General features: G+C 53.9%; 1 protein-coding gene across 1 annotated transcript in view; it reads left to right on the forward strand.

Annotated features, from left to right (window-relative positions):
- The window catches only part of LOC121193796 (matrix metalloproteinase-16), a 19,663-nt gene extending 11,127 nt beyond the window's left edge, over positions 1-8,536 (forward strand). Inside the window, exons 2-5 of the mRNA XM_041056258.1 lie at positions 181-329; positions 1,152-1,166; positions 1,346-1,468; positions 8,170-8,536. Of these exons, the coding sequence (XP_040912192.1) occupies positions 181-329; positions 1,152-1,166; positions 1,346-1,468; positions 8,170-8,536 (654 nt within the window). The remainder of the gene's footprint in view (positions 1-180; positions 330-1,151; positions 1,167-1,345; positions 1,469-8,169) is intronic.
- Positions 8,537-12,925: the final 4,389 nt, after the last annotated feature.

Here is a 12,925-nt window from a genome sequence, read left to right on the forward strand (position 1 = left end):
ACACTTTTAGCTTCATATTTACTGTAATGTCCTGAAAGTGGTTTCCATCTTGTCACCTATCTCTTTCCCAAAGTGTTGAAGTGTTCCTTTAAGCAGGCTGTGCACTGTCGTGACCCTGTGAGCTGAGTCCTGTGCTCTAACGTCTGTGCGTTGCCTCTGTTTTCATGTGTTTGTTTGTAGGCGTGGCTCCAGAGGTACGGCTACCTCCCTGCTGCAGACCCCAGAATGTCAGTGCTGCGTTCTGCCCGAGTCATGCAGTCCGCTATCGCTGCCATGCAGCGCCGCTACGGCCTCAATGTCACAGGAGCTCTGGACGGAAACACTATAGAGTGAGTCACAGCTTTAAACACCTTTGAAGATGCCAGTGAACGAGCAGCACGGCCCCGTACTCACTGTTCCTTTCACATCAGTGATTAGCTCAGATAACTCAACAAATGTTTGCATGTTACTTTGGAAATTTAGTTTATAGACTTTGAAACAAATGGCTGTTTCATCATGTGGTGAGTTAGAGAAATATCACAGCAGCAGCCACAGGAGGCTGAGACAGGCTCCTCAGACTCCGCTGCTCTTATTAAACTCTTATTAACGCTTGATTTTCATCCATGAATGGACCCAGGCACAGAGAGATGCTTCATCAGAGGAGTGAGCAACAAGTTAAACAAGCTGCGGGAAAAAAGAAAAGTCTGATGCTGGATTAGCCTTTTATTGCTCCTCATTATTTAGATTTACAAAGTGGTGTAGACTGAACGGGTGGAGGCTCAGCTCCTGCTCTGCTCTGTGAAGGCAGGCACACACAAAGTGACCCTGACACGCTTTAAATGGGGCGTTTTTAATTTGATCAAAGGAGCCTTTTACACAGAGCGACACCTCCACTGTCAGAACAAAGGCTGCAAAGAGCCAAAGACTTACTGCTCAGTGGAAGACAAAGTAGAGCCTGACTCCATCAGTAAAGGGAGGCGATGGAGGACTGAACCAGCTGAACACGACAGGATGGGTGTGCAGAACATTCATCTCAGTCCGATGGAGCTCAGTTTGACTCTGATCTAACTCCCAGGTGTTAAAGCTGAAACACCGTCTCTGCTTCAGACATGTGATGAACTAACTGTGTACCTGTCTGTTTTCCTGTTTCCTCTCTGCTTCACTCGATGCAGCGATAACACGATAAGGTGAGGCGTCTCCTGGAAGCGTGAGCTCGTCAGTGTGTGTGTTGTTCATCTCCCCATGTGATCTCTGAATGAGTGGTGGTGCTCTCATGCTTTCAGTCTGTCTCATCAGCTCGTTCACCTGCAGCACAGTGATGGACGCAGCTTCAGTGCTGACCGGTGCCTCCTCTCTGCTCCTGTAGGTGGATGAAGAAGCCCAGGTGTGGGGTTCCTGACCAGATAGGGGGTGCGTCCAGATTCAGTGTGAGGAAACGGCGGTACGCCCTCACTGGACAGAAGTGGCAGCACAAACATATCACATACAGGTGGGTGGATTCAGCTGTCTCAGGGTTTTAATGGACAGGTTTATTAACTGAAGACTGAGGAGGAGTCACACACACACACAGGGCTTCAGGACTTATCCAGTGTCACTGACCTTTTCACACACATTCCTCACAGAGAGCCAGATAAAGGAACGGTTCGGGTCTCTGCTCTTTTCTTGTCCTCCACATTCGCCTGTTTGAAAACTGCTGATCTGAAACTCTGGGCTGTGCAGGTTTCTCTGTGGCCTGTTGTGTATTTGATCTTCTGTGTTGGAGGCTACGAAACCAAAGGTTCAACCAAAGTTCAGCTCGTGTTAGAGCTTTCTTTACGCTCAGCTCAGACCACGGCCTTTAAACCTCAGGCTGTGAACAACCACAGCAAAACATGTAAGAGCCACACATGCACCACGGCTTCACCACAGCATTTCATAATTCACATGAGCAGTAATGTATAGGACAACGTGCAGCGGTTATATAACGTATATATCTGTGTGAATCAGTGAGGTCGGGTCAGGTTTTATACCCTCTGACTGTCGCTGCCTCGCTCCATGTTTCATGGGATAATCCTTAAGAAGAGAGGCTGAGTTTTATTCTGCTCTGCCTTCAGGATAAATGTAGAAGAAGCATTACATGCTGAATGTAATCTAGTGGATCAGTGACCTACAGCTGAATCAGGGCTGTATATCACTGATGGCAGAACTGTCCACGGTCATGGCTCCGCATTCTCTTTAAAACATTACTCTGGCTTTGGAAAGGTTTCAGGAGCGTTTGGTTCACAGGAGAGGAGGAGGGGAGGGGAGGAGGAGGAGGAGGAGAGGAGTACAGGAGAGGAGGAGAGGAGGAGAGGAGGGAGGAGGGGAGGGGAGGAGGAGAGGAGGAGGAGGAGAGGAGTACAGGAGAGGAGGAGAGGAGGGAGGAGGGAGGAGGAGGAGAGGAGTACAGGAGAGGAGGAGGGGAGGGGAGGAGGGGAGGAGGAGGAGGGGAGGAGGAGGAGAGGAGTACAGGAGAGGAGGAGAGGAGGGGAGGGGAGGAGGAGGAGAGGGGGAGAGGAGGGGAGGAGGAGGAGGGGAGGGGAGGAGAGGAGAGGAGGGGAGGAGGAGAGGAGGGAGGAGGGGAGGGGAGGAGGAGGAGGGGAGGGGAGGAGGAGAGGAGTACAGGAGAGGAGGAGAGGAGGGGAGGGGAGGAGGAGGAGAGGAGTACAGGAGAGGAGGAGGGGAGGAGGAGGAGGGGAGGAGGAGAGGAGGAGGGGAGGGGAGGAGGAGGAGAGGAGTACAGGAGAGGAGGAGAGGAGGAGAGGAGGGAGGAGGGGAGGAGGGGAGGGGAGGAGGAGGAGAGGAGTACAGGAGAGGAGGAGAGGAGGAGAGGAGGGGAGGAGAGGAGGAGAGGAGGGGAGGAGAGAAGGGGAGGAGGAGGAGAGGAGTACAGGAGAGGAGGAGAGGAGGAGAGGAGGGAGGAGGGGAGGGGAGGAGGGGAGGAGGAGGAGAGGAGTACAGGAGAGGAGGAGAGGAGGAGAGGAGGAGGAGGGGAGGGGAGGAGGGGAGGAGGAGGAGAGGAGTACAGGAGAGGAGGAGGGGAGGAGGGGAGGAGGAGGAGAGGGGGAGAGGAGGGGAGGAGGAGGAGGGGAGGGGAGGAGGAGGAGGAGGAGAGGAGTACAGGAGAGGAGGGGAGGGGAGGAGGGGAGGAGGAGGAGAGGGGGAGAGGAGGGGAGGAGGAGGAGGGGAGGAGAGGAGGAGGGGAGGGGAGGGGAGGAGGAGGAGAGGAGTACAGGAGAGGAGGAGAGGAGGAGAGGAGGAGGAGGGGAGGAGGAGGAGAGGAGTACAGGAGAGGAGGAGGGGAGGAGAGGAGGGGAGGAGGAGGAGAGGAGTACAGGAGAGGAGGAGAGGAGGGGAGGAGAGGAGGGGAGGAGGAGGAGAGGAGTACAGGAGAGGAGGAGAGGAGTACAGGAGAGGAGGAGGGGAGGGGAGGAGGAGGAGGGGAGGAGAGGAGGAGAGGAGGGGAGGAGGAGGAGAGGAGTACAGGAGAGGAGGAGGGGAGGGGAGGAGGAGGAGGAGGAGAGGAGTACAGGAGAGGAGGAGAGGAGGAGAGGAGGGAGGAGGGGAGGGGAGGAGGAGAGGAGGAGGAGGAGAGGAGTACAGGAGAGGAGGAGAGGAGGGAGGAGGGGAGGGGAGGGGAGGGGGAGGAGGGGAGGAGTACAGGAGAGGAGGAGAGGAGGGGAGGAGAGGAGGGGAGGAGGAGGAGAGGAGTACAGGAGAGGAGGAGGGGAGGAGGGGAGGGGAGGAGGAGGAGAGGGGGAGAGGAGGGGAGGAGGAGGAGGGGAGGGGAGGAGGAGAGGAGTACAGGAGAGGAGGAGAGGAGGAGAGGAGGGAGGAGGGGAGGGGAGGAGGGGAGGAGGAGGAGAGGAGTACAGGAGAGGAGGAGAGGAGGAGAGGAGGGAGGAGGGGAGGGGAGGAGGGGAGGAGGAGGAGAGGAGTACAGGAGAGGAGGAGGGGAGGAGGGGAGGGGAGGAGGGGAGGAGGAGGAGAGGGGGAGAGGAGGGGAGGAGGGGGAGGGGAGGGGAGGAGGAGGAGGAGGAGAGGAGTACAGGAGAGGAGGGGAGGGGAGGAGGGGAGGAGGAGGAGAGGGGGAGAGGAGGGGAGGAGGAGGAGGGGAGGAGAGGAGGAGGGAGGGAGGAGGAGGAGGGGAGGGGAGGAGGAGAGGAGTACAGGAGAGGAGGGAGGAGGGAGGAGGAGGAGAGGAGTACAGGAGAGGAGGAGGGGAGGGGAGGAGGGGAGGAGGAGGAGGGGAGGAGGAGGAGAGGAGTACAGGAGAGGAGGAGAGGAGGGGAGGGAGGAGGAGGAGGGAGAGGAGGGAGGAGAGGAGGGGAGGAGAGGAGAGGAGGGGAGGAGGAGAGGAGGAGAGGAGGGGAGGGAGGAGGAGGAGGAGGGGAGGGGAGGAGGAGAGGAGTACAGGAGAGGAGGAGAGGAGGGGAGGGGAGGAGGAGGAGAGGAGTACAGGAGAGGAGGAGAGGAGGAGGAGGAGAGGAGGAGAGGAGGGGAGGGGAGGGGAGGAGGAGGAGAGGAGTACAGGAGAGGAGGAGAGGAGGAGAGGAGGGAGGAGGGGAGGGGGGAGGGGAGGAGGAGGAGAGGAGTACAGGAGAGGAGGAGAGGAGGGAGGAGAGGAGGAGAGAGGGGAGGAGAGAGGGGAGGAGGAGAGGAGTACAGGAGAGGAGGAGAGGAGGAGAGAGGGAGGAGGGGAGGGGAGGAGGGGAGGAGGAGGAGAGGAGTACAGGAGAGGAGGAGAGGAGGAGAGGAGGGAGGAGGGGAGGGGAGGAGGGGAGGAGGAGGAGAGGAGTACAGGAGAGGAGGAGGGGAGGAGGGAGGAGGAGGAGAGGGGGAGAGGAGGTGGAGGAGGAGGGGAGGGGAGGAGGAGGAGGAGAGGAGTACAGGAGAGGAGGGGAGGGGAGGAGGGGAGGAGGAGGAGAGGGGAGAGGAGGGGAGGAGGAGGGGAGGAGGAGGGGGAGGAGAGGAGAGGAGGAGGAGAGAGTACAGGAGAGGAGGAGGAGGAGGAGGGAGGAGGAGAGAGGAGTACAGGAGAGGAGGAGGAGGAGGAGAGGAGGGGAGGAGGAGGAGGAGGAGAGGAGAGGAAGGAGAGGAGGAGGGAGGAGGAGGAGGAGAGGAGTACAGGAGAGGAGGAGGGGAGGGGAGGAGGAGGAGTACAGGAGAGGAGGAGTGGATGGGTGGAAGTGAGCAGTGCTGGAGGAGAAGCAGCTGCAGAGAGATGAGCTGAGAGGAGGAAACCCCAGTGGAGCTCAGAGGGTGCTCTCTGACAGATTAGGGTTATGTAATGGGATGGGAGCATTTTCAGAGTGTGTGTGTGTGTGTGTGTGTGTGTGTGTGTGTGTGTGTGTGTGTGTGTGTGTGTGTGTGCGTGTGTGTGTGTGTGTGTTAGGTGGATGTGTGCCTGGCCTCCAGTCAGCAGTCAGATGTGCCTGCAGCTGCTCCTTTTATCTCACGTCGGTGCAGAGAGGTTGGAGGTAGCTGGAGAACAGAGCACATTTTGGTGATGCTTTATTTTACAGGTCCTGGATTTTCCAGCCAGTTTCCTGGAAGCTTCCCTCATGGCTTCCTGAGAGCTGGCTGCATTTATCGGTGGCGTCCTGGGAAAGAGACGCACTCTGATGCTAATTCCAGGGGAAACGGAGAAAGTGTTAGCTGTGAAGTCATCTGTGACGATCAGCAGCTTAAAGTCAAAAATTTTTTGATTTGGATTTTTTCCTCTGAAACTCTGAATGATACAGACTCGTTTCTCACTGAGCTGTAACCAGCATGAGCCTCCCAGTTAGTCCACAGATAATACTGGTCCCAGTGTTCCTCCTGTGCAGCGTTCAGTCCTCTGAACCTGCACCTGCTGCAGCATCGTCCTGCAGAGTCTTTACTGTGTTTGAGAAATAATTCTGGTTCATTATAACTTTGGTTTTATATTTTTGTCCGTTGGTTTTTCTAACCCTGGTGTCTCTGTGACTGAGAGCACCACGGCATGAGTCCAGACGTGAGCGCAGACAGACAGTCCTACAGCTCCAGGCTGAAGGACAGAGACCCTCGGACTCAAAGTGCTCCTGTGGTTTTGCTTTTGGCTGATAAACACAGTGTTCTCAGACAGGATATGAGGTGGATGCAGCTTCCTCTGGTCAGAGCCGGGCTAGCTGTTTGCCCCTGATTCCAGTCTTTGTGCTAAGCTAAGCTACATGCTGGTGACACGTCAGCGGTCTCTCTGACACCTGACAGGAGCATCGTTTAACCTTCATCAGTTTCTGAGTCTGGACGCTGTAACCAGCTGTTCCTCCACCTCCGTCTTTAATAAGTCAGACATCCGGCTGCTGAGGGTGAACAGCGTGTTTCTGCTAACGTCTCCTTTAAGCTGAAGGTGGAGGCTAAGCAGGAACGTGTGTGTACGTGTTGTGAATCCTTCTTTAAACTTTAAGGCCCAAAACAGAATCTGAGAAAAACAACACTGGCATTTGGAGAGTATAACACATGCGTGTTCGCCCCAGGCGTGTGCTAGTTTCCATGTAGCCACATACAGCACTTGCTGTGGGGAGGCACTAATTAGCTCTGGCATGCGTACTGTTCTCCCTGCATGCAGGTACTGTTACAGCACACGAGCTGCATCCACAGTCATTACCACCGACCACACGCAGGTTCATGTTTGATGTGTCCTCAGAGCAGCGTGGATCCTTTGCTTTGTCCTTTTGCAGCTTTTCCCTGCATGTGTCTCTGTCTTCATCCGTCTTACCTCTGAAACAGGACACACACACACACACAGCCAGCTGAGTAATGAGACCATCTCTTTATTCCTGAAGAGGTCACAGTTGCTGCTCAGTCCTTTTGGACACAGCAGGACAAGGACAGGTACTCATGGAGACCCGTCTCCATTTTGAGCTGATTGTCTGTCTCAGCTGAAATTCATTTGAAAGCAGTATTGTGTCCTTGTGTGTATCACACTGGCATGTTGTGCGTCCGTGCTCCACACGAGTGCTTCAGAAAAGCAAAGCAGCAGTTAGCGTAGCCTCAGCGAGGCAGGATGCTCTGCTCAGTCAGCAGCTGTCCGAGCCGCTCACACACCGCTTCAGCTGATATTCAGGACTGTTTCCGTCCTTATTGTAGCACAGCTGAGGACACGCACCGTGTTCTTCACAGTTTGCTGCGTTCAGGCTCTGTGGGTCGTCAGGCTGTCGGCCGGTTTGTTAGCGGCATCACGTGCACAGACAGAGGGGTTTACTGTGAGCCCTCTGCGCTCCTCAGGAGTCATGTTGTCATCATTTACACTTCATCATGTCAAAAGCTTCGCTGATGGTTATTACACTGGATCAAACCACTGCCACCTCTGATCTCTGACCTCTGACCTCTGTGCTCTCACCTGTAAGGTTCCTGCTGCTGCTCCTTCGTTCAGAGACATTCCTGAGGCTTTGTCTCTCTGTCCAAACAGAAGATCAGGAGCTGAAAGTGAAAGCTCTGCCAGGACGTGTGAGACACGTCTCCGCTGAGACACGTCTCCGCTGAGGTGTTAGTCAGCTGTCAGGCGTAATAAACAGCAGCATTTCATTTAGATTTCATAGCTTCACTTTCACTGAATCTGAGCTCACATGCAGTGGATATTTTTATTTACACACTGCACTTATTAAGTACCAGCCTGCACCCAGGTCACACAGGATGTAGACCACACCTGTCCATCTGTCCCTGGAGAGCAGGTGAGACAGTGGCTCTCAGATATTTTCAGAGGGAATAAAGTGGAGAGAGCTTTTCCTGATGGCTCAAAGCAGACGAGGCTCTCAGCAGCCACTGGGCTGTTGATAATCCGTAATGAGAAGATTCCTGAGGCAGATTCCTCCCCACACCTGCAGCCAGTCCAAGCCGGCGGGGGAGGACTCAGCTGTTTTCTCCCACAAATCGCTCCGTTTAGCTCTCTGTCGGCGAACAGGATGAGCGTGAAATGGCAGCGTGTGGAGAAAACGGAGATGAAAAGTGTGATCTCATAGACTGACGTGCAGCCGTTTCCTGATCGGACTCTGATTGGACAGAGGAGAGAGGGACGGCTGAAGGAGAAATCCCCGTTTGAACCGTGATGATAAGAGGACATTATCCGGTTCTGTCTCACAGACGTCTGTCTTTTCCCGATCTGACTTCTGTGTCTGTCTGTCTTCCCTCCTGTGTCTCGTGTCCCTGCAGTATAAAGAACGTGACGCCCAAGGTGGGTGCTGAGGAGACCCACGATGCCATTCGGCGAGCCTTTGACGTTTGGCAAAACGTGACGCCGCTGCGCTTTGAGGCTGTGCCCTACAGCGAGCTGGAGAGGACCAAGAAGGACGTGGACATCACCATCATCTTCGCTTCGGGTTTCCACGGCGACAGCTCGCCATTTGATGGCGAGGGTGGTTTCCTGGCTCATGCCTACTTCCCTGGGCCGGGAATAGGAGGCGACACGCACTTTGACTCAGATGAGCCGTGGACGCTGGGAAACCCCAACCATGACGGTAAGCATCGATCGATAGTGTTATCTGAACCCCACCTGAACCTGAACCTGAACCTGAACTGACTTAGATTGATTTTCAGCACAGCCAGACCCAAACAGGATCCAATCTGTAGTCGACCTGAACGGAGAGAGAGAGACTGGGAAACACATCAATCACAATCGATCAATTAACTCAATCAATCAATTAACCAGCAGCCACTTTGGAAAAGAGCAGCAAGATAATACTGATCTAACATATAGAATAATGTAATATATTAATATGCAGCAGCACCGTCACCAGGTGAAGGCTGCGGCTCCAGCAGAGCTCTGACAGCTGGAGCACACGGGTGCGTTGGATGTATGTGTCACTGACTCTGTCATGCTAGTGTTTGTTTCCAGGTTTCACTTCCTGTCAGTGTCACACAGGAGGCGTTCAGGGACAGCACCGAGCTGTAGGTCACCTGTGCTTTGTCAGGTTAGGGTTCGTTCCCGTGTGTGTGTGCGTGTGTGTGTGTGTGTGTGTGTGCGTGTGTGAGAGAATCAGTGGCAGCCAGCAGACAGTTGACTAAGCTCCCAGGTCGACCTCTGAACCCTGATGACAGGGCTTTGTAAACGAGTAGATGGAGGAAGAAGAACGTGATCAGACGTCATCCGGTCAAAGTTGAAGCCTGGTTCATTTCCTCGATTGTGAAAGGTGGATGTTTGTCTGAGGGACAGACCCTGTGGACCCATGACTGTCACTGAGCCATGAGTCAGAACAGCGACGGAGACGAGCGAGGACACAAATGAGCAGGAAGCAGATAACTCAGAGAGGATGAGAGAGAATGGCAGAGTATCTCTAGACAAATATTGGAGATTCAAGAGCTCACAAGAGACACAGACGGAGAGGGAAGGACTGAGAGGAGTAAAGAAAACATTTGAAGAGGAAAGAGAGAGCAGAGCAGAAGAGATGAGTGGGAGCTGCTGAGCTCTGTGCGTCAGAAATAGAAGTGAGGAACTTGCTGTGGAAGACTGAATTTTAAGTAGGAGCAGAGGAGCTTTGTCGGCTCAGATAATGTGTTGTGAAGGGCTTTATTTAAGGCTGCTGAGGACGAGTCTGATCGAACGGACGAGAATCACAGACGAGAATCACAGACGAGAATCACAGCTGCAGCCTGAGCAGCAGCAACTCTGACTCCAATAAACAATAAATGCAGGTCAGCTAAGCTAAACTAAGCTAAGTCAGTCACCCACAACTCACAGAGAAATGAACACACACGTGCACGTGTGCAGGTAAAGAAGCACTCTGAGCACGTGCACACGCACGCACACACACACACGCCTCTCCCCTCCATGCAGTATTAATACAGCCCTGCTGTGGCCCACACTGCTGTGAAAACATCCCATAATTCATGCACTTCTGTCACACACTCTCCAGCTGATTGTGCACTGGCTGGATCCTGGCTGCTTTCTGTGGGGTGGTGGGGGCGTGGGTGGGGGTATGGGTGGGGGCGGGGGGCAGATCGAGCTCCACGCTGCCTGTTGTCAGTGTATTTTGTGCTGAGATATTGAATATCTGGAAATTTCTCAACCTTCTGCCAAAAACTACCACAGATATCAGGTACTGTGCTTTCCTGCCAGGATGGGTTTCATCTTGGCACCACAGCAAAACCTCTGAGGCAGAGTGTAGCTGTTGGACCTGTAAGATAACAGCACTGCAAGGATCATTCATGTTCCTGCTAATATTTAAACATAGGCACGTGTCAGTGTGTCAGCTGATACCGACCGTTCGCATGTTTCACATTTGACATGTTGACTTACGTCAGTAAACTGTAAAATAAACAGAAAGTTAAAGTTCACGGTCAGGTAGTGCAGCAGACACAGACCAGATGGTGATCGAGTCCTGATCCCTCTCTGTGCTGTGCAGGTCTCTGCAGGTCTCTGCAGGTCTCTGCTGTGCAGGTCTCTGCAGGTCTCTGCAGGTCTCTGCTGTGCAGGTCTCTGCATGTCTCTGCAGGTCTCTGCTGTGCAGGTCTCTGCATGTCTCTGTGGGTCTCTGCTGTGCAGGTCTCTGCATGTCTCTGTGGGTCTCTGCTGTGCAGGTCTCTGCAGGTCTCTGCATGTCTCTGCAGGTCTCTGCTGTGCATGTCTCTGCAGGTCTCTGCTGTGCAGGTCTCTGCAGGTCTCTGCAGGTCTCTGCTGTGCAGGTCTCTGCATGTCTCTGTGGGTCTCTGCTGTGCAGGTCTCTGCAGGTCTCTGCATGTCTCTGCAGGTCTCTGCTGTGCATGTCTCTGCAGGTCTCTGCTGTGCATGTCTCTGCAGGTCTCTGCTGTGCAGGTCTCTGCAGGTCTCTCCGGGTCTCTGCAGGTCTCTGCTATGCAGGTCTCTGCATGTCTCTGCGGGTCTCTGCAGGTCTCTGCATGTCTCTGCATGTCTCTGCAGGTCTCTGCGGGTCTCTGCAGGTCTCTGCTGTACAGCTCCTGTACCTCCGACCTGATGGTCTCCTCAGTGCTGTGGTGGAGGTGTATGAGGAGCTGCAGAGGCAGCTGGGCCTGTTGTAGCTTCCTCAGAGATGAGGCGGTGGATCCAGTCTGGACTCTGTGTGCCTGGTTAGTGAGGAGGGACTGATGAGCAGGCACGCTGAGCTCCTGCAGGTGTGTGACTCTGCTGAGTCTGAGCCAGCTGATAGGGCCGGCAGCAGCCAATCAGGAGAGAGGATTTTATCACTGAACGATGAGCAGGATGCACATTTCACTGTCTGTGACTCCACATCACAGACATGAACAGGTGGGTCTGACTGAAGCACCTGGATACAGGTTCGTAGTGTGGTGGTCTGAACTCACGCTGACTGAACAGTGCAGCTCATTCTGCCGGCACAGGATCCACACACCTGGGTCCGGTTAGACTGATGTAAGCAGGGAGATGAAGAACCAGGTTTAACAGAACCAGGATCAGACACCAAACCTGGTCACTATAGTGACCACGCGAGAACCAATCAGCATCAGAATGAGGATCTCTCTTCATTTCCTCTCCTCTCTTCCGTCTCCTCTTCCTCCTTTTATTGTGTTTTAAAAGTTACAGCTACACACACACACACACTCACACTCACAGACACACACACGTCGGAGATGAGCTCCTGTCCGGTAAGCTGCCCGTGCCTGTCATACCTAATCCCCCTGCACTGTTGTCGAGAAGGATCAGTTGTCACGGTGACCGTTGCCAGCGTCGCACCGTAGATGTTAGTGTTGTTGTTTTGGATGGTGACGTCACCGATGCACACTGAAGAATTAATCCCTCACTGCATGGAGATACACACTCACACACAGTACTCACACACACACACACACACACACACACTCCACAGCTCAGACATCTGAGGACGGAGGATTACAGCAGAGTGATTTTATCTCAGGCAGCAGAGTGAGGTTCTTGTTAGGATTAGCTAATGGCATTTTAAAAGAGACTCGGCAGTACAATACACAGCAGCTGCTTTCTATATGTGTGTGTGTTTTGATGGTTTTATCATGTAGAAGAGAAAGTGACGTAAAGTCTGTGAAGGCAAACACACTGAAAAAACACTAACATCACGAAAGCATCTTTTCCTCAAACTGCTGCTGTGAAAGTTTCTCCGGCTGCGTCTGAGCTCCTCCTCGCTGCGTCCAACTTCTGATCCTTTGTGACCAGCGCCTCCATCAGTAGACATCACCGTCACAGCCACGTGATCACAGTCAGAATCCCAGTCAGCAGAAGAGGTTCCACTAGTCCTCAGTCGTGTGATGGTCCTCGGTTTGGGCTCACCTGAGTGATCGGGTCTGTGAGTACTGGTTTACAGCTGCTCACAGGTTTAAATTCAAACTGCTTCCAGAAAATACTCTGCAGATAAAAGGTGAGGAGGTGAGGAGTTACCATCACCACCACTGCAGAGCATGACTGTACGCAAACAGCCCCTCTGACCCAGGGGTGACTTATAAGGCCTGGTATGCCTTCAAGGACCTCCAGCCTCCAGTGGTATCAGTGAAAACTATGTAACATAACACAGCATGCAAGCTAGACCTACACACAGGAAATGAGAGATTCCAGGGCTTTATTATTTTCCTCGGCCCTGCCCCCGGAGCAAACCGGAGAGCTTAGGAAAACACACTGTCACCAGGAGGAAAAACACGCCAAGAATTTCTGTTTCCAGGGATCGGGAGTGCCCCATCCTCCCAGCCTCTGGGTGGATGAGAGGGGGGATGTCATGGCGGGCCGGACATCAATCAGCTGATTGACAGGCGGTTGTAGGAGAAAGCTCGGCTCTCTGGCGTCGATCGGCAGAGCGGTTTATCATCGATGTCCAGTTCTGTAGCTCGTCTGTTTGTTCAAAGCCGCTGTCAACTGGGACGTTTTTAACGAGCGGACAATGAAAGGACATCGATCTTCAGCTTCTTATCAATGGACAGTGCACACACTGTTACCTGGAGCCGCCTCTGTCGAGTCAGGGCGCTACAACGGAAG

Source organism: Toxotes jaculatrix, chromosome 14 (assembly GCF_017976425.1).
Source record: "Toxotes jaculatrix isolate fToxJac2 chromosome 14, fToxJac2.pri, whole genome shotgun sequence".
NCBI classification, from domain to species: Eukaryota; Metazoa; Chordata; class Actinopteri; family Toxotidae; genus Toxotes; species Toxotes jaculatrix.